Here is a 19,453-nt window from a genome sequence, read left to right as displayed (position 1 = left end):
GTGACTAGCTTCTCGGTGAAGAAACCAATCAAGCCACTTACCGTTCACCTTGGCCTGGCCCATGCTCCTCAACTAGCTCACCCGAACCTTCACCGAGCCCACCTCAGTCCGCGTCTGGGCCTAGCGTCGACTCAGCCGCCCACCGCCAGCCTTTCTTTTTTCCTTGGTTTTTCCCTTTCGCGGCCCAGCTTCCCCCCCGTCCAGTTCCACATCCTCCCCAGCCCCGGCCGTCCGCTGATTGTCTACCATCTTTTTTTGGTGTTCCGCTGGCTCGTGCTCTGTGCTGCTCTGCTCTGCTCTGGGTTCTGGCGCCGTTCCGTTTCCATCTGCTCCCACAGCAACCGCCCACCAACCATCGCCAATACACCACCACAACCACACACCACACACCACACGCATACACACACACACACACGCTACTACCCGTCCACCGTCAAACCCGTGCGGAAGACAAAGAGCGTTCGGCTGAGCACAGAGACACCACCAAGGAGCCTTTGCTCTCTTTTCCCCTTTCCTCTCCCCGCCACCTCGTCGCTATATCTCTGCATCGAACCCAACGCTCCACGTCTCTGTGTCGCTTCTGTCATCATCGCCGGCTTCTGTCTGAACCAATCCACGCTGCCTTGTTTCCCTCGCTGACGTGGTTCTCAACGCGACGTCTCCTCTCCGCACTCACCCACCTCAAGCTCTCAGACCGGCACTTCTCTACCAGAGTCGCACATACAGCTACCCCGCGTTCGAATTGCATCAATCAATTAACAACATTTACACCTCTCCTCTCCGATCGCATTTGAGGCATAGCTCGCTCGCTCCGAACTATCGCTCCCACGTCCATCATGGCCACCGCCCCCGATGCTGCGGCCCAGCAGCCCAACGACACCACAACCGTTCCTACGACACCTCAAGATACCACTGTCCTCGCATTGAACTCTTCACAAGTGACACTCCCCTCTACTGAAGTGCCCGCATCGCCCGCCGAATCCAACCAATCATTCAAGACCGAAGTCAACGACGACCGTCTGAGCTCCTCCGCCGTCATTCCCTCGTCCCTGACACCGCCGCCCTCATCGCAGTTGCTTGCGCATACCGGCAACGGCGCTCTGCAGACCGCATACGGCGCCTCCCAGCGATCCGCTCTCTTCTCCCCGCCCGCCACAGGCCACAACGCGACGGTACGACGAGATGGAGGTCTTGGGACCGAATACATCCCACCCGCCCCTCAGCAGGTTGTCGAAGCTACCGCAGACGAACTTCGAGCCATGATGCAGGCTAGTATCGCAGAACACGCAAAGCTGAAGATGGAGGCCGCGCACCACAAGCTCCAGTATAACCTGCTAAGCCTCCAGGCGGACGAGGATGCCAAGAGGGCAGCCGTGGAGCACGAGATGACCAGGCGAGAGATCGAGGCCCTCAGGACAGCAGAGTACTCCCGTCATGCTGTCCGCGAACTCAGCGCTGCATCAGAGTCGGCGCAGATGAAGTACCTCCAGATGAAGATGTGGTACGAAGAGGCCATGGACGAGAACGAGGGCCTCGTGCGAAGAGTCAAGAGGGCAAAGAAGGTTATTTCACACAAGGAGGAGGAAATTATCGGCCTCACAGAGGAGCGCGACATGCTGCTCAACCGCATCCGGGAGAATCGGGAACACTTTCACATGCTGTGCAGCCCCGGCGGAATCTTTCACGGTGCCATGACGCCCAAGCAGCCCGCCGTCTCAACTCCCCAGCAGCCTCACCGAGCTACCCCCAAGCAGCAGACGCCTCGGTCGGCCAACCGTGAGGCCAGGGTGGTCGACCGCGATCACGGCCCCGAGCCCATTGCGGCTCTGCTGCAGGCCCTCAGCCAGGACAACAACAGCGCGCCCTCGACGCCCACGACGGCGGTCAGACCCGCGCCCCGCATGCCTCCCAAGCACACCCGAAACGCACAGTCTCTATCTGCCCTGCCAACGACGCCGCTCTCCCGCACCCAGCGCCATGAGCAGCAATCTGGCCTCTTGCCCTCTGTGAACCTAGTCCCTCAGAGCGAGCCTCGGTACCGGTACAGCAACTCACAAATGATTCCTGGCACGCCGCCACCGGCCATCCAGGAGCGGGTTCAAGAGCGCGCTCGCAAGAGCCGGGAGAGCACTATTTCGGCCGATGACAACGAAGAGCTCGCCCGCCAGGCTCTCGAGTCCGTAGCCAAGTCGGCCTCGTTCCTTTCGCAAGCATCTCGCACCTCCCGTGGCGCTCGCCGTCCACTCCCCGGCGGCAGCGGCAATGACGACGAAGAGGAAGTTTACGAGAGCCAAGCGAGCCAGGCAGCGTCCGAGATGTTGCGCCGCGACCCCCGTGAGAGCTTCGAAGTTGCCAGCTCTGTTGGTTCTCGCGACGGCACACCTGCACCGGCCGAGAAGAGCGCCAGACTCCAGGCGAAGCTGTTCTCTGGCATTACTAAGAGTGGTGCGGACAAGCGCAAGTTCAACGGGGGTGTGTCTAACGGTCACGGCCAAGAGGCACGATCGGACATGGTGAGCCCGACCAAGAAGATGCGGGTGGGCGGTCCCCTTGGCGGCGACAACCCAAAGGTCGGACTTGGGATCCAGTACGGTTACAGTTGAAACCCGACGTACGGATAGGCTACAGACTTCAGAGTATCGCGTGTGCGCTGCACCTCACCTGTCTCTGTCTGCCAGGCCCTGGTGCAAGCGCACAAGCGATCCCCGCCGCGGATGGTTCGTCCGGTGAGGTGGCTGGGTTTGGGGAGCAGAGAGCGGTGTGTGGGGATAGCACGGCGGCTGCGGCGTTGTTCCTAGCCGAGGAGGGGTCTTCGGGTCCTTGGGGACCTCTTTTTTTTTTCGTCCTTTGCCTATTTTTTGCTGCCCTTTTGCTGCAGCTACAGGGGATATTTGACGTGGCATCATGCAGGTGGGCTTTGGGCCGCACTTTATGGAGACATTTTTTTCTGCGAGAACGCGAGGGAAGGACACCGACAAAAGGGCAGAGTGAAGAAGAAGAAGATGGCCAAAAATTGCATTGACGAAGATTATGATACCACTGGCCATCGCTGGCCATCGTTTGGTTTTTTTATTTTGGGTTTTGGGTTTTCTACCAGGTACCAGGCAGGGTTTCCGAGGGATGGGATGGGATGGACAAAGTCTGTACAATACGATTATTGCATTTACACATACATCAATGGGTAACGACACTTGACGACGACTGCGAACATTCACTCTCACTCTCACCCTGATAAACTCTCGGTAAATCTGGTGATCGCACTTTGGAGGGGTCTCGACCGATGGACGGGTAGACCGACACAACTGCGTTGTCCAGCCCAGACTCTTCTTACAGACTCACTCACCTCTATTCTCCATCTCGAGTTAGAGTGATGCATCAACCCCTGTCCGTCCTTCCGATCCAGAACGAAGGTGAACCACAAAAGCTACGAATTGGAACGAACCATTCCCTCTCCCCCAGCTAAAGTGCTGCAGAATCCACCACCTATCCACGCACACACACAAACTCGCATGTGCCAACGGTCGATTTTGCCCTTCTGATTCTCTCTCTCTCCAATCCAACCATCTTCACCACCTTCCCTTACCTTCGTTCGCGTGATATCCCTTTCGAGAGGCGCGCTATCCCTCATTCTCTCTTCTCATTGTATCATTCGTCTCTCTCTTACATTTGATTCCACTCTTTTGCCTCTCTCTCTCTCTGGTCTGCTGTACTCATCCACTCACTTACCTATACATCGATACATGCATACATACTCCTCCCATCCCGTCAACCATACTCCGTACCTTTACAGCAGTCATAGACTCATGTTCGTGGATGGACGTCCCGTCCGTGCCTAGGTCTTGACCGAAGTTTATCTTGACCGCCGATCGGAAACACCTTCTTCTGCGCGCATCTGCAAGACTTGCATACATACTTTACATACACTCATACCTTACGGAGTACAGACTACCTTTTTCTTCTCCTTTTTGTCTCTCAGTCTTTTTTAGTCTTTTCTGGCTGCAGCCCGTTCTTTAAACTGCATCCAACCACAACCGCAAACCACGACAACCCGTCTCCGAAAGGTTTCATCCTAGCTCTATAGATCGCTCCATCCCATCTTTTCTTGTCTTTTCGTCGTAACAAAATATCCCCGACATCTCAAAAGGATCGTGCTCTCTTTTTACTTCTCTTTGGGGGATCAAGGTGCAGCCTTCAGTAGCAACGCAAACTGACCATCGTGCGGCCTTTTTCACTCACCGCCAGCCCCCCAGCCCACTCACCCCGCGCCAAGGGTCCCCTCCCCTTTCGCATCCCTCCGTACCCTCCCTACCCCCCCTTGCCGCAATCCGCAATCCCGCCATCCCAACCAGCGCCCACTTGGGAGCTGACCAAGACCAACACTTCAAACTGCCATTATCCACGCAGAGCAACAACTCACTCATCCATAATCTTCAAGAAACGGAGCCTCATTAGAGACTTAAAACAACTCATCAACTACACGCACAAACACTCAACACACCAGCACAATGAGGGACCTCCCAGCTAGTCCCCGACAAGGGTCCCCCGCCCTCGCACCAAGACGACTCTCGGAGGAACTCGGTGACTTCATGTTCTCCAGCGATGAGTACGACGATGAGGAAGAGGGGGACGAGGAGGATGAAAGCTACGACGGTATCGAGACGCCCGCTTCATCGCGCAAGTCGTCACAAAGCCTGGACGGTTACTTTGACGAGGTCGACGTCTACAAGCACCAGCAGCTCCAGGACACAACCTCCGAGTCAGAACGCACCGAAAAGAAGAATGACAGCCGTCCCTCCACGGCCACTTACAACAGCCGTCCGTCTACCGCCACCTACAGCAGCCGCCCATCCACGGCGGTCTCCATGCCGCCATTTCGCCGCTCATCAACCTGTCCTGTTCTCCTCCCAGACGACTTCATCTCCAGTGCCGCCGATGAGGTCGTCAAGATCATGCCCGACCAGGCAGCGTTTATGAAGCGCATGGTGGAAGGGTGGAGAGAGATTCAAAGGCGGTCGTCAGTCAGCACCACCATATCACCAATGTCGCCGGCGAGCGCAACTTCGCCAGGCACGATAAGTTTGCCAAAGAGACCGCAGACAGCGCCTTCGCCAATGTACGCGCCTCAAATGTGCTTCGCGTCATTCCCGCAGGCTGTCCCGGAACAGGATGAGGATGATAGTCCCACAGAATCGGTGGGGAGCTTTTCCAACGTGGTGGAGCGGCTGGACAAGGTCGAGGAGACGCTGGAAGAGCTGAGGGACTTGGCCAAGCAACAGGCCGGGGCAGCGATTGCATCAACCTCGGCGAGCGTAACCGAACAGAATGCAAAGTTTGCCGTTGTGAATAAGTGCATCGACACAATCGGTAGGGTGTGCGAGAGGGAGCAGGAGGTGCAGGGTGATTCGCAGCTGGACAGGAGATGCGTCGATGCGCTGGTCCAAATCTGCGAAATGTTTGCACGTGAGAGCGTTGATCAGGACCCCTATCGGTTCGGCTCTAGCTTCATGGCCGAGGAAAGCGAGGACGACGATGTTGAGTATGAGGGCAAGGATGAGGAAGAGGTCGGAGAAAGTGAGAGCGACGGTGAAAGTGATTATGGGTCCGACGACGATTACGAAGCACATCCCATAGATTCGGACCCAACTGAGTACGAATCAGGAGACTTTTTAGGGAAGTCTCCGACCATCGAAACCGACAAAACCTTGCCTCCTCTATTATCAACGAGGACGAGGTCATCAACACCAACTCAAGTAGTGCCAGCGGGGACCAGAGTCGAGGCTCCCGATACACCCCGCCGGCGGGCGCGACTGGTCCGCGAAGCCAAAGCCGAGCTCGATGCCCTCTTCTCCGAATGGGCCGAGCCCAAGAACTCGTACGAAGAGCGGCATTCGCGTATCGTATACGCCACGGAGGCATATCATCTGCGCCTCGTAGACATGAAGTCAGCACACGAATGCGAGTTCAAGTGGAAAAACGAACTGATGAATTACGAAGAAAAGATGAAGGATAGAGGCGCCTTTGGTCCAAATGTGTGGCCCATCGTGGATCTGGCACTGCCCATCGGTCAATGCCTGCTGAGTGTGACGCTGCTGGTGGTGCACTTCTTCGGCCTGGACTCTTGGCTGGTGGGACAAAAAGCATTCCTTGCGTTCCTAGCCGCATGGCTGGCAAGCGTGGCCGTATTGGCACGCTGTACCGAGGTCAAGGCGAGAGAAACTCTGTACAAGACGATGCTGCCTCCTGATGCCAGGGAGATGCGGAGGAGACACGAACGCGAGCTGGTGCTGCTCAAGGCGGCTCACGACCGCGCAGTTCAACGCGTCTACGCACCGGAGCAACAGTCACGGGCGGAAGACAGAAGTTAAGTGGGTGAAGAGTGTATACTAGTAGAGTGTATCAGTAGGCCTGCCGATTCAGTGAAGAAAGTCTGTCCTTCATCAGGGCCCCATCCATCCCATGTATTCCTACCGCAATTATACCGCCTGAAGTCAAGACCGATCGTGTGATTTCAAGGCTAGCACTGTGAATGAATATTTGCTGAGGCTTGCCTCTGAAATGGCATACAACGGGGCAGCCGGTGCGAGAGAGGGTGCAGGTGAGGGGTTGGTTGGCTCCCAGTGATCTTGTTTGGGTCCTCCTCTTCGCTCGGGAACCAAGACGACGCGAGCTAGGGGGGTTGGCTCATCTTCCTATGCTCGATGTTTGCCGCCGTGGGCATCGCGTGATTCTTTGGTTCTGATAGGAGGCTGTTGAGACACGAGGTGAATGGATTAGTGCTATGATGGGAGAAATGGGCGTGGCAATGCTACCTACGTTCTCATCGTCAATCGTCCTCTTGTGTCTAGCCAGGCACCACAGCGTGACACAGAAATAGAAGATGGTAGCAAGTGTCTCAACCACTCCGATAATAACAAGAAACCGGAGCAACGGCGAAATCTCGTCCCATTGGTCGAGGCTTCGGTCCATGGCGGTGACAGGTCGTCAATCCCTCGTGGTCCGAACCACCTGGAAGAGCTCGAGAATGCTGTCGCTCTCGCCGAGGTAGCTAGTGTTGGCGTGGAAAGTCGCCGACTCAAATACTTCGCTCGGAGAAGATAGTTATACCTAGGGAGAGCGGGATTCAAAGATATACAGAAATAGGAGTGTTTGTCGATCGTTGATGTGATGACAGGAAGAGGAGAAAGACAGGAGGGAGAGTCTATGGCTGCATCCAACACCACCGACACGACAAATGTCAGGAGTGAGCGAGGACCTCCTTACTCGAATATCATTGAGTGATCCCTGCTACTTCTTCCCTTCAACTAAGAACCTCGTGCCTTCCTTCATTTCTCAACATTCCAAGGTACCTTGACTGAGGTACTTCACTCAAGTAAGTGGAAAGAAGTACCCTGTGAATGAAGTTGTCGGCAACTGGGACCTCATACAACAGCCCAAGTCCGCCCACTACTTCTTGAATCGAATTTATCCAACTCAAAGTCATTCTTCTCTTATAGAAATGCTCGATTTCCCGGTTCGTTTTTCAAAAAGGCTTCGGGAAGTCTAAAGTTGGGATCGAGCTTCCGCATGTGCTCAGCCGCGTCTTCCATGATGTCGTAACTAAAGTGGAAGTCATAGAAGCCACTTGGATTTGCTGTTCAGTCCGATTAGATGTGTGCCTTTTAGCCGGAATCATAGAGGGAGTAGGCCGCGACTCACTGGGGATACGCTCGACAGGTATGAACTCTGACGCAGCTTCCTTGATCTTCTCCGCCTCCTCTTGCCCAGCGTTGCTGAAGATGGTGACTACGCTGGCCCTATTTCTGCGGATTTTTTCAAACACTTCCAGTCTCTCGATTACATCGTCCTTTGAGGTTGTGTTGGATAGACACACGCCGAGGGCAACGCCGTCCTCGATGGCTTGCGCACCTCCTTGCCCCTGGTCTGCAGATAGGATGTGAGTCAAGGCATGGTGACTTGGGCAGAAGCCTTACGTGGAAGCATTGGGTGAGCTGCATCCCCAATCAGAACCATGCGGCCCTTGCTCCATCTTGGAATGGGGGCTCTGTAAAGCAGAGGCCACTGCTTCACTTCGTTTGCCTTACTGTCACTCATCAGCCGGCAGGCTTTTGCATTTCCTATAGGCCTCACTTACCGAAGAAGAGCCAGCACACTGGGATGAAAGTTTTCAAAAAGCTTCAGTAGGTAAGATTGGTCAACCGAGTTGTGCCAGTCTTAGGATGATAGTCAGCGGCTCGTTCTTCCTGGCCAGCAAACCGGACCTCAGCTGCCCGTGGTGGTCTTTGTTCTGCGTGCCTCTTGCGCGATCACGAAGGCAGGCTCACTTACCTTCTCTGCTCGAAGAGTCAAATTCGTTGTGGAAAATGGCAATACAGTTGAGCACCTCGCCGCTACGATGCGTCAGTCGAAGATTTAGTGTGACATTCCGTCTGGTCAACATACTCTCTACACGGATACGTGACAATTCTCTTACCATCCCCATGAAATAGCCTAAAACCACCAGCTGCATCTTTGTATAGCTTGGAGGTAATTGGATCCGAAAGTACAGCATCCATGGGTATCAAGAACCGGTAGCAGAAGTTGTCTTGGGCTGCGGGAAACGCGGGATTGGGAGACCCGAGAATCGCCTCGACGCCACCGCTGTGAATACCATCCGCAACTACCACGAGGTCCGCAGAAATGACGACTCCGTCTCGAAGAGTAAAGCTGTCAGCTTCCGGATTCTGGGTCCATCGTTAGCATGCTGATGTCTCTGCATAAAATCAGACTCCTGGTTCACGCAAGCTCACATAACTCGTCACTTCACTCCGCAACTTGAACGTCACAGGCGGGCCGCCGTCAGCCGCCATCACCATCCGCTTCAATTCCTCATGCAAATCGACCCGATGCGCAAAATACCACGGCGATCCGTAACTATTTGCAATAGCCCCAAGATTGAGTTCGTGGGTCACCTCCAGGGTATCTCCTCGCATGAGCCGGCTGCTTGTGGCCATCACGAACTTCGCTCTCGCCGGGTCCATTCCCAGAGCCACTAGCGGACGTGATGCGTTCGTCTGCACGTTGATCGCGGCCCCGATCTCGTTGTTCAGCGACGTCTTCTCGTATATCGTCACAGAATGGCCTGCTCGCCGGAGCGCGATGGCTGCCGTGAGCCCGGCGATTCCACCGCCGATGATTGCAATATCCAGCATGATGCACCAAGCGTACGAGAAATAGGCGCTCTTAATCGATGCAGTGATTCGCAGAATGTTGATTTCGAAATTTTCTCACAGGCTTACTAGCCGGTACCAGAAGACGAGGTGAAGTTGGACACCGGCCGAGGAAAGGAGGGGTAATCGCATGCTTCCGAGGGGACAAACACTGAACTTTATCAACTGTCTTCGGGAGCGTAAGCTACTGTCGGTATGCGAAAGAGGCGTCGTCTTATGTTGCAGCTCAGATGCTGTCTCACGGACTGGCGTCGACGGCCGGCAAGTAACCTGCAAGCCACTCGATCCATCGTTGGGGATGATCTTGCGGTCAGACATGCCCCGGATTCTGATCAGCATGAAGTAAACTTGAAATGGGGATTTGATAGCTATAAATGCTGCCATAATGCCAAACACTTGATAGCGCCTGCCCAATTTCAAGCCTCGTTTTCAGCTCTTGACACTTAAGTTTTCTGCCCATCATGAATTGCGCCAAGACTTTCCCTCACAATCAAGGGCCTGTATCTGCTGCAAAAGAGCCCTGTCGGCCGAAGGTCTTCGGACCGGACCGATCGTGGGGAAGTCCTGGTCGTGACCCTGTGATTTGCTTGCAAGTTGCAGGTCAGCCGAAACTTTACGGGACCCCAGCAGAAGTCTATTGACCAATTGTTTGGGCAGAATATCTTGATGCGGAAGGTCATGCCCGTTGGTTTGAATAGATATTTGACATATTTTGTGGGCACACGATAGAAATCTTAGTCTCTGCAACCTCTGATGTTAAAGTGTTGAAAGGGGTGTCGCAGATAAATTCACTGACGGCGTGGTTTCATGGCTGTCAAGAGAACGTGAGTGGCTGGGGCGAGGCTTCGGACGGAAGTGCCAATCAAGGGCAAAATCTTCACTCGAGGCTTCTGGAAAACAAGGTCGATGGGTGTAGAGATGAACGTAAACACGAATGGTCCCCGAGATGAACGTTGCCTTTATCAACCCCTCTGGGCAGAATGAGGAGTTGACGCCATCATGAGACTGTGACGTGAAGTCTATTCGTGAATGCGTAGCAGGAGCTTCGATGTTCACTCAACGCACATGCCCACATGAGCCAGAAGTGAGGAAAGACGAGCCGGAAGTTGAAACGGGAGTGGAACCAGAGGCTTCGCGTGAAGACATGGAGAGGAATGAGAGACTTGAGATCGAGGACGTGGAAACACTGAAGGAAAAAAGATGGTCGAGAGGAGAAAAGAGGCGTCGCTACGCAATCAGAACAGGTTCATATCAACACAGCCAGCATTCCCTACTGATAAGGAGTGGGGGAGCTGGAGAGTTTATTTGCAAAGAGTTATCCGCGTAAAGTCGGACGCTCGTCAATCCCCCGACTTGGCACAGCTAACAAACCATGAGGTAACTGCAAGGGGTATAGCCGAGCAGCAGTCAATCCCGGATTCGTTATGTCCTCCGAGGCGCTGCTAAATTCCCGAAAGCTTGTGGGTCACAATAACTAATCACTCCCGACTCCCGCGAAAACCATGATTTCTTCGTACTCCAAGCGATGTCAATGGTCATCATCAAATCTGTGTCTTCAGCCATTGCAGAGGGAAACTCCGCTCATCATATGTTTCGTCGGACTTAGCAAGTCAGCAAAATGCGTTATTGCCATTGTGTCTCATTCACTGCCACGACCGCTTGCGAGTTGCCCGTGGCGATCTCTTGGAAGCCCATCTCGGGGTCGGTCTCGGGTTGTCGATGTCATCCAAAAACCCGTCGCAGAGATTGGGGGTTCATCCAGCTTGACGGGACGTCGTACTGATCTGCAGCCAGCTCTCGAACCAGCGTACTCATCAGATCTCCAATGACAAGTCCGCCTACGTCTCGTCTTTCGTCATGGTTGTCCCGCCGCGCGCACACACACACCACACAGCACGAGTAATGAATCCTCGGATGGGCACTCAGTGGAGGGAAGGGTTCGAACTTCGAGGCTAGCGTAGGCCAAGACGGACCCCAAAACAACCCACTCAACGGCCCAGATCCCCGCGTAAAAGCAGTAAAGCTGCCGCGGCATCGTAATTATGCCTTTCTGATTCGTCAGATTCTCCCAAGATGTAACTTGGCACATCCCAAGACATTTGATGGCAACTGAACCGTTGCAGTGTTCCCGGTTCCTCTTTCACCCACCCCCTTATGCAGTGCACGCATGGCACGGAGCACCCCGTCCACGGTGCCATACGATCGACGACCACGATGGAAGGGCCCCAGAGTGCGAGACCGAACACGAGACCGACCCCTTTCCTTTACACGACAGTGTTGCAAGACTTGCCTTACAGGCTACGGACTACTGTTGCCTTGCCCTGGAGGAGGCAGGCAGTAGAGCATTGATCACCGGCTGCGGGCCGCGACTGCTAAGCTACTGCTACTACTACACTAATGTGATCCACGCCGAGGATGGTCACCATTTGTTCCACATGTCGGTAATTGTAGTGAAACGCCATGGGTGGGGTTCAGGTTTCTCCCACAGAAGAGAAGAAGAAGGCATCCAAAGCATGGCATACTGGGGGCGGGACAATCATGGGATGGAGATGGAGGGTCGCTTGTCACACGCCATTCCTCTGCAAAACATGGGACCTTAGAGAAACCGGTCCAAGACCAAGTTCAAACGGTACCCTAAAGTCCGCCGCCATACCATGATGCCATAGGGAAAGACAGACGAAGACACACACCCCTCCCCGCCTTTAAGGCTTAGACATCTTAATCATCGTACTCGTAACTCGCATTCGTCTGAACTTGTGAGTCTGAAGTTGAGAATAAAACCAGCTCGATGGAACGCCCTGCCTTGTGTTGGTATTTGAGATCTGGTTGTCAACTCATTCTCGAACTTTGCACCTTTCACCTTTCCCTCTGTCTCCATCTCTGTCGCATCCTGGCATTCAGAGAATCGATTCTTTTCGCAAACATGAAGTTGTTAGAACTTGGCTTCGTCAACACTCTAGGCCTGTTAGTAGGCGTTGTAAGTCCCCGTCTCCCGCTCTACCCCGGCCGGCACTTGAAAGCTTGATTTTTTCAGCTCCGTGAGGCTACACTACACAACCGAACACCGCAATCTAACAAACTTTCTGCAGTACGTCGCCTACCAGCTCGCCCAAGCATTCTACTGCCTCTTTCTCCACCCGCTCCGAAAGTTTCCTGGCCCGATATGGATGCGCACATCCCGCATCCCGTTCTGCTACAAGCTGCTCACCGGCACGCTCCCCTTTGACATGCTCGACCTGCACAGGCGATACGGCCCAGTCGTCCGCATCGCCCCCGATGAGCTCGCCTTCCACGACTCCCGTGCCTGGAAGGAGATTATGGGCCACAAGACCCAGGGCGGCGCCGAAATGGAGAAGTCGCTCAAGTTCTACCGCTCCGTTCCCGGTGCGCCCTCCGATATCGTCAGCTCTGATCGCGAGGAGCACACCGTTCTGCGCAGATCCCTAGCGCACGGCTTCAGCGAGAGGAGCATGCGCGACCAGCAGCCTATGATCAAGGGATATGTCGACCTACTCATCCAGAGACTTCACCAGCACGGAGATGACGGCGCGAAGCCCCTCGACTTGGCAGCCTGGTACAACTACACTACTTTCGACGTTATCGGTGACCTTGCCTTTGGTGAATCGTTTGGCTGTCTCGACGGCTCAGACTACCACCCTTGGGTTGCGGCAATCTTCCAGATGGCGCGACTGGGCACTGTTCTGCAGACTGGAAAGCACTACCCTTTTGTTATGAAGCTCATGATGGCCATGGTTCCTGAGAAGGCCAAGCGCGAAAGAGCGCACCATGAAGAATTTACCGAGGCAAAGCTCAGACGTCGCATGGATCTGGGTTCGCGTCCTGATCTCATCGAGGGTCTCTTGAAGAAGAAGGAAGACTGGGTGCGTTGCGAATTGTTTCCAAAACTTGGAGGAAACGGAGAGACTAACATCGTTTACAGAACATGACTTTTGAGAAGCTCAAGGCCAACAGCAGCATTCTGATTATTGGCGGTTCCGAGACCACGGCGACACTGCTTTCCGGCGTAACATACTACCTGCTGACGAACCCCGACGCGCACAAGAGGTTGACCGACGAGATCCGTTCCACATTCAAGGAAGAGAGCGAAATCGACTTCACTTCCGTCAGCAACCTGCCCTACCTCCTCGCATGCCTCGAAGAAGCGCTCCGCCTGTACCCTCCAGTGCCCATCGGACTGCCCCGCATTGTGCCTAAGGGAGGCGCGACTATCGCGGACCACTATGTTCCCGAAGACGTACGTACAACTTCTTGACTCCCGAAGCTACTGGACTGTAACTAATAACCGAGCTTCGCAGACAACTGTTTCTGTCTACCAGTGGGCTATGTACCACTCTGAGAAGAACTTCCGCGATCCCTTTGGCTTCCACCCCGAGAGATGGATGCAAGATCCCGTCTTCGCCAGCGATGACAAGGAAGCTTTCCAGCCGTTCCACGTCGGACCCCGCAATTGCATTGGAAGAAAGTGGGTTTCCCCTCGATATCGTACAGAAGTCAACTCTGTGTTTAATGAACGATTGCTGACATGATTTACCTACTCAGCTTGGCCTACGTCGAAATGCGCCTCATTCTCGCTCGCATGTTGTGGAACTTCGACATCAAGATTGCTGATGACAGCCGCGACTGGGCTGGCAGGCAGAAGATCTACCTGCTTTGGGAGAAGGGCCCTTTGAACGCCTACCTGAAGCCGGTCAGGCGCTGAACGCGGATCTTAAACTGTGGACAGAACGCAGACCAGGATTCATTCGGTTCTGTGACCCCCTCATCTCACGACACTTCCACATAAGTTCTACACATAGACTACAAGTTACATAGCTCTTGGGCATTTTAGGCGTATTTCTTACTAGCCACGAATAGTATTTTTATATCTTAGGTCATAGCATCAGTTCAGCACAATGACGAAGACATTGCAAGACAGACTCAAGTCATCGCTCAGGCATCTCAATGACACATCTAAGCCACAAGAAGCGAGCGGTGATAATTGTTGCATGTCTCGCAATCGGACTGCAACTCGTGGGCTCCTTCTTGCCAAGATAGAACGCAACATACCATTGACGCTACAGCCAAACACTGGCAAGGTTTCTATATATTAGGCAATCTTTCTCTGCCTACTAATCTACTAGTAATGATCCGCCTAGTTCATCGAAGTCATTGTGTCTCTAAACCCTGCAGATGGAGACTGCCCCTCCCGAATCTCAGATCAACCTTTAGGGGTGACAGGCCGTTTACGAGAATCCCTGCGAGGCATTGCGAAAGCGAATGCGCGGAGATTGAAACCAAGACGGTGTGTTTTAAAGGTCCCATTCGCCGTTGTGACTTGCCCATTGAGGACACTACAGCTGCATATGCGGCCCACGGAACCCGATTAGATCACATCAATCCTATCCATAAGTCCGCTTGGACGTGCAGTTCCACGATAAGTTGACTCAAGAAGACGGAACAACGCATATCGACACATCTAGTTTCAGATCCGCAGTGCGATTGCTAAGCAAGAACGAGAGATTATTGGAGATCATACCTCATCACAAAGCAAACAGGTACATAACGAGCTTATCAAGGTGAGTTACGGCGATCAAAGGATATGACACTCTGCATCATCCTGTCTACTTATGGTGAAGATTCGGCGAGATTAGTACAAGTATCAGTCCATATCGTACCACATCTACATATCTATGTACCTGATTTGGCGATTCTAGCTCTCAAAGGGCACCCGGGCTGGGTGGTAACTCGCCCGAGTCCCACTCCGCGGGCTCCGCGCCCAACACAAACTCAAACAGACCTCCCTGCTTGTTCTCCCCAAGTAGGTCATCGTGAGTGACCCAACTCTTGTTCCACTCCTTTCCGTTTACCTTCAGACTTTGAACATACGGGCCTTGCTCAAGACCAGTTGCGGTGATCCGCAAGAGCCCGCCATCAGAGCCTAGACGGATACTAATTTCCTCGAATCGCGGCGAGAGAACGAGATAGACAGGCTGCGTGACAACCGGATACAGGCCGAGCATGTTCCACACGAGCCAGCTGCTCATACTTCCCGCATCATCATTGCCGGGGATGCCGCTCGCGCCGACGTGGTAATAGTCGTCGACAATATGCTTGCTTCTCATCACGCTCTTCCATTGTCGGCCTCCGACGTAGTTATACAAGAACGGTGTCATGAAGCTCGGTTCGTTTCCGGGGTTATAAATCATATCTCCGATTCCGTTGTTTCCTTGATCCTGCTCGGCCAAGCCGGGTATAAAGCTCGTGTCGAGTCTATGCTCAAAGCTGACGGGACCTCCCATCAAGGTGATCAGGGTGGACATGTCGTGCGGTGCAGTGAAGCTGTACTCCCATGGCGTGCCTTCATAAGAGATGGCCTCCCAGTTACATTCTCCGCATTCGAGTGGGCTATAGCCTGGTAGAACTGTACCGTTGGGTTCGAGGGGAGCGAGAAATCCGGTGAAGTTGAGTGCCTTAGCATCTTTGAGCCAGATCTTTTGCCAGCCACTGATACGGTAAGCAATGGCCCTCATGACATAGATAAGGAGAGGGAAACTTACGTGGAACGGTTCAGATAGGTTGCCGCCTCCTCGGGTGCCTCACCCTTGGCAATTTGTGACACAGCAAAGTCATTGAGAGAGTACTCGACGGTCTTGCTGACGCTTCTGCCATAGTTGACAGATACGTAACCATACTTCTTCCAGTCATCCAAGGCACCCCTTCCCTCCTTGGTGCTCCCTGTTGGGTCATTGAAATCAAAGTTGTTGTATGGCTGTACCTCGGCGTTGGTCCGCACAGCGGCATATCCATCCGCCCAGTTGATGAACCCATCAGCGTCAAGCTTCTTGACATAGGCATCTGCAAGAACATTGTCGGAGTTAGAGCCGCCTTGGACTCGGCCATTGTGGTTGTGACTGCGACCCTCCGGCAGGAACCGCTCGTGGCGCCAGATGTCAATCATGGCTCGGACTGATTTTGTAAGCATCTGTCACAATCATTGGGACTCCAAATACTTACTCATATCAACCTGACGGCTGGGTAAGATCAACGAGATGAGTGCGTGAGTGCAGCGGAAGGTGTCCCAAAGCGTGTAAAAGTCGTCGTAATACGGCTCTTCAGTCGCCCAGTGAGGGTTTTCGCCAGTTCGGTCGGAAGGCATCAGGTGCGCATGGTAAAGTCCAGTGTACAGCATTTCCAACTGCGTCTGGTTATCAGTCTTGACATCAACCTTGGAGAGTACTTCTTCGTTCCATTGAGACTTTGCGTCGCTGACCGTCTGATTGAGGTCATTGTGGGGAATTTCATCTTTGATGAATTGACAAGCTTTCTCGGACGAGATCCACGAAATTCCAACTTTGGAAGTCAGGGTTGTGACACTTGATGGGAACGTAAAGATGCCTCCAACTCGGTCGGCATACTGGTATCCATCCACGCCGCCTTTAATCGACGTGTCGTTATTATAGAATGGCTTGACGTCTGTGGTATTCGGCCAATATGGGTCCGTGTAAATGCCAGAGAAGAGCCCGACGTCTTCGGGCACGCTATCAAACTGTCCACAGAAGTAGACCTTGAAGTCGCCGCCTTTCCGAGTCAACGTCAGCTGTCATCTTCAAGACACACTGCATACTAACTCACCAAGAGACCAGCCTTCCCTGTACACACCATAACCAGTGTACGAAGAACCATCGTCGCTGCGTTCCAAAAGACCATTGCTGTACCATTGAGACTCCTTGCCACGAGTTGGGAGATAGTGGCTTAAGTCTACCAAGATGTGACGGCCACCGTCTCTAGGGAACTCATACTTGATGATACCAACGTGCATGCTGGCGCTCATCTCAGCTATGACGCCACTTTCCAGAGACGTCTTGTAGTATCCAACCTCGGCGACGTCGTGCTCAGCTCTTGGTTGCATGTAAGTCAAGTTGTCGAGTAGATTGACCCCTTCCAAGGTTGTGAGAGGCATTTGTGGGATCAGCCCGTAAGTCGGAGCGCCCCCGGTGCCGCTGACGTGCAACATGGAAATTGCTGTAACATTTCCTTCAACGGTGTAACCCGCATTAGCTTGATACCTGGTATCCCATCTCGTAGTGTCGATGCCGATTTTCACGGCTCCGAACGGAAGCGTTACGCCGGGGAACGTGTTCCCGCCTTGATAAGATGACCCAGGCTCGGGGCCCTCGGTGCCAAGAAATGGGTCGACGTATGGCGTGTAGTCTTTTGCTTGCGCAAGTCCGGATAGTCCGGCCACAGCGCCACTGAGGCCAATGGCAAACTTGTAAAGCACTCCCATGATCGTCGCATTCACGTTGCAGGGAGGGCATCAAGAACCTACATCCCACCGGCTGATGCGGATAGCCGCTTCTTATTACATTTTGGCGGGTAGCATTGACCCGAAGCGTTGGATTCTGGAGTGGTGATCTACAACCTTGGAAGTTGTTTATATCCACTTTCCCCGCATACGACAACAAACGTGATGGGGAAGTGCCGGTAGACGATGCTTGGATTGGTTAGTGCGCCGGCATGGTTAGATTATCGCAGCATGTTTTTTGTGTCCCCTCTGCTTGGCAGGCCCGCTCCAGTCTGGATGATGCAATTATTTCTCGATTGCCTAACCGAAGCTCCAAGATCTTTGTCGTAGGATCGGGTAATATTCATGTTAGACAAAAAAGCAATCGAGTTGACACATATTCTCGACGTATCCTTTACTTCGATTATGGGCCCTGCAATGACCTTCTCCAAGCGTCGCATTGCCGCTAATCATGATGGGCTTTCTGAGTTTACGGTTAAATTCAAAGTAAATCACTTGATTCATCCACAGCCCCGTCTCCGTGGGGCAGCGCCGGTGCCGGACCCCGCTACACCAGTCATTCAAATCGCGAAGATGCAGAGAACGAGAGGTTGGGTCGCCTTATGCCACGGGATGAGCTGCCGTCATCCTATGGGAAAACACGATAAAACACGGTCACGGGAGGAAGACAGGGTACTTTCAATTTATAGAACCCCGTGTCATAGGCACCCAGTAGTCATGAACTCTTGCGTTTTCTGAAGTCATGCTTGATTCGAAATGCGACAACATCTTGGAGTATGTTAAACACGCTCAATGAGCCAAGGTACTGTTACTACTCTATAAATGGCAAATCCCGGATCCAACCTCTCCGCGAGGCTAGTTTTCAGGCAAGCACTCCAGGAGCAGAGCCTTGTCCCTCTGCAATGCCTCTTCAATTGAACCCAGAGGCATGCCGTACATTTCGCCGACATTCTTTGAAGACTCAATACCCCAGCCGAGATCCTTCACATTGGACATTTGATGGAACTTCTGGCCAAACACGCTGATCCCCAGCTTTTCCAGCTCCTCGGGAGTTCGCTTGGTCACTCCTACCTTTCTGCCGCTGACCTTGACGAGAATGTCACGCACTTCCTCCATGGTGAGAAGTTCATTTCCCATATTGATCTCTTGGCCATTGAACTTGGTCGGGTCCTGCAGAGCTGCTGCAGCGTACTTGCCAACGTCGTTGGTGTCCGTGTAAGGCACACGAGCACCGTTGAGAAGAACGTCGTCGATTTCTCCATGAGTAGGGAGCCGAGGAAAGTTGCCGTAAGCACCCGGTACGAAGAAGTCGAAATGGAGGACAGCCGGACGGAGAATGGTGTACGACGTGAACCCTCCGGTCCGGACAATTTCCTCGACTTCCGCCTTGGAGGAGAAGTACTGGTGTAGCTGGAGTCCCTTGATGATATCATCATCCCAGAAAGCTCTGTTCCCTGTGCCGTGGGTCGTAGCTGCGACAACAGTTTCGATGCCGGCTTTCTGGCATGCTTCGACGATGGTCTTGGCCTGCAAGGCCTCCAGACCCGGGTATGGGACCGTGTTGAGGAAAGCTCCTTTGCAGCCTTGGGCCGCTCGAAGAACATCTTCCAAGTTCTTGCTTTCTCCTTGAAAGAGGGTGATGCTGGGATGTTGAAGGCTGGGGTGGACTTTCTGAAGGTCGCGAACCACTGCGTGGATCTTGGCACCCGCCTGGAGAAGATGGGAGATGACCGAGCGGCTCTGCTGGCCAGTTGCTTGGGTGATGAGATAGGTAGTCATGTTGACTGTGTCTTATAGATGGTTGGTGTGATTTGAAGGTATTGGAAGAGCAGAAAAGTGATGCTGTGGATGACTCTGAGATGAATATCTGTTCAACATTTCGAGGTCGAAAGCGATCATTTATATCCAGGTAAAAGGCTTTTTGCATCGACTCTGTAGCAAC

General features: G+C 53.4%; 7 protein-coding genes across 7 annotated transcripts; 3 read left to right on the top strand and 4 right to left on the bottom strand.

Annotated features, from left to right (window-relative positions):
- Positions 1-247: 247 nt before the first annotated feature.
- HER10_EVM0009731 (uncharacterized protein) lies at positions 248-3,453 on the top strand. The gene has a single exon (XM_035479208.1). It carries the CDS (start codon positions 837-839, stop codon positions 2,601-2,603), a length of 1,767 nt encoding a protein of 588 aa, XP_035334282.1. The 5' UTR covers positions 248-836; the 3' UTR covers positions 2,604-3,453.
- Positions 3,454-3,562: 109 nt separating this feature from the next.
- Positions 3,563-6,515, top strand: HER10_EVM0004403 (uncharacterized protein). Its single transcript, XM_035474051.1, has one exon. The coding sequence runs from the start codon at positions 4,506-4,508 to the stop codon at positions 6,363-6,365; it is 1,860 nt and encodes a 619-aa protein (XP_035333915.1). The 5' UTR covers positions 3,563-4,505; the 3' UTR covers positions 6,366-6,515.
- Positions 6,516-6,519: 4 nt separating this feature from the next.
- HER10_EVM0013252 (FAD dependent oxidoreductase) lies at positions 6,520-7,050 on the bottom strand. The gene is made up of 2 exons (XM_035482616.1): positions 6,814-7,050; positions 6,520-6,746 (listed from the first exon to the last, which is right to left on the bottom strand). Exons 1-2 carry the CDS (start codon positions 6,964-6,966, stop codon positions 6,690-6,692), a joined length of 210 nt encoding a protein of 69 aa, XP_035334529.1. The 5' UTR covers positions 6,967-7,050; the 3' UTR covers positions 6,520-6,689.
- A 339-nt stretch (positions 7,051-7,389) lies between these two features.
- On the bottom strand, positions 7,390-9,188 carry HER10_EVM0007831 (FAD dependent oxidoreductase; the record flags this gene model as incomplete). The annotated part of the gene is made up of 7 exons (XM_035477374.1): positions 7,390-7,630; positions 7,696-7,920; positions 7,971-8,080; positions 8,132-8,210; positions 8,326-8,387; positions 8,440-8,720; positions 8,787-9,188. The coding sequence occupies 7 exons, from the start codon at positions 9,186-9,188 to the stop codon at positions 7,488-7,490; spliced, it is 1,302 nt and encodes a 433-aa protein (XP_035334143.1). The 3' UTR covers positions 7,390-7,487.
- Positions 9,189-12,129: 2,941 nt separating this feature from the next.
- HER10_EVM0004578 (cytochrome P450) lies at positions 12,130-13,926 on the top strand (the record flags this gene model as incomplete). The annotated part of the gene is made up of 5 exons (XM_035474214.1): positions 12,130-12,183; positions 12,296-13,087; positions 13,147-13,461; positions 13,523-13,689; positions 13,767-13,926. The coding sequence occupies 5 exons, from the start codon at positions 12,130-12,132 to the stop codon at positions 13,924-13,926; spliced, it is 1,488 nt and encodes a 495-aa protein (XP_035333930.1).
- Positions 13,927-14,923: 997 nt separating this feature from the next.
- Positions 14,924-17,493, bottom strand: HER10_EVM0011426 (glycosyl hydrolase; the record flags this gene model as incomplete). The annotated part of the gene is made up of 4 exons (XM_035480859.1): positions 14,924-15,710; positions 15,764-16,172; positions 16,221-16,784; positions 16,839-17,493. The coding sequence occupies 4 exons, from the start codon at positions 17,491-17,493 to the stop codon at positions 14,924-14,926; spliced, it is 2,415 nt and encodes an 804-aa protein (XP_035334413.1).
- An 873-nt stretch (positions 17,494-18,366) lies between these two features.
- HER10_EVM0007948 (NmrA-like family protein) lies at positions 18,367-19,290 on the bottom strand (the record flags this gene model as incomplete). Its single annotated transcript, XM_035477486.1, has 1 exon — positions 18,367-19,290. The coding sequence occupies one exon, from the start codon at positions 19,288-19,290 to the stop codon at positions 18,367-18,369; it is 924 nt and encodes a 307-aa protein (XP_035334151.1).
- Between the last annotated feature and the right edge of the window lie 163 nt (positions 19,291-19,453).

The sequence above is a fragment of the Colletotrichum scovillei genome, assembly GCF_011075155.1.
Source record: "Colletotrichum scovillei strain TJNH1 chromosome Unknown Contig00005, whole genome shotgun sequence".
Classification (NCBI taxonomy): domain Eukaryota; kingdom Fungi; phylum Ascomycota; class Sordariomycetes; order Glomerellales; family Glomerellaceae; genus Colletotrichum; species Colletotrichum scovillei.
The sequence above is the reverse complement of the archived record's forward strand: the minus strand, read 5'-3'. Positions and strand labels throughout refer to the sequence as shown.

Excerpts from the sequence above, each read along its gene's own strand:
- HER10_EVM0004403 (XM_035474051.1), top strand. The coding sequence starts at position 4,506 with ATGAGGGACCTCCCAGCTAGTCCCCGACAAGGGTCCCCCGCCCTCGCA.
- HER10_EVM0013252 (XM_035482616.1), bottom strand. The coding sequence starts at position 6,966 with ATGGACCGAAGCCTCGACCAATGGGACGAGATTTCGCCGTTGCTCCGG. Across the intron at positions 6,747-6,813 it reads GGACGATTGACGATGAGAAC|CCTCCTATCAGAACCAAAGA; the intron begins GTAGGTAGCATT and ends GTGTCTCAACAG.
- HER10_EVM0009731 (XM_035479208.1), top strand. The coding sequence starts at position 837 with ATGGCCACCGCCCCCGATGCTGCGGCCCAGCAGCCCAACGACACCACA.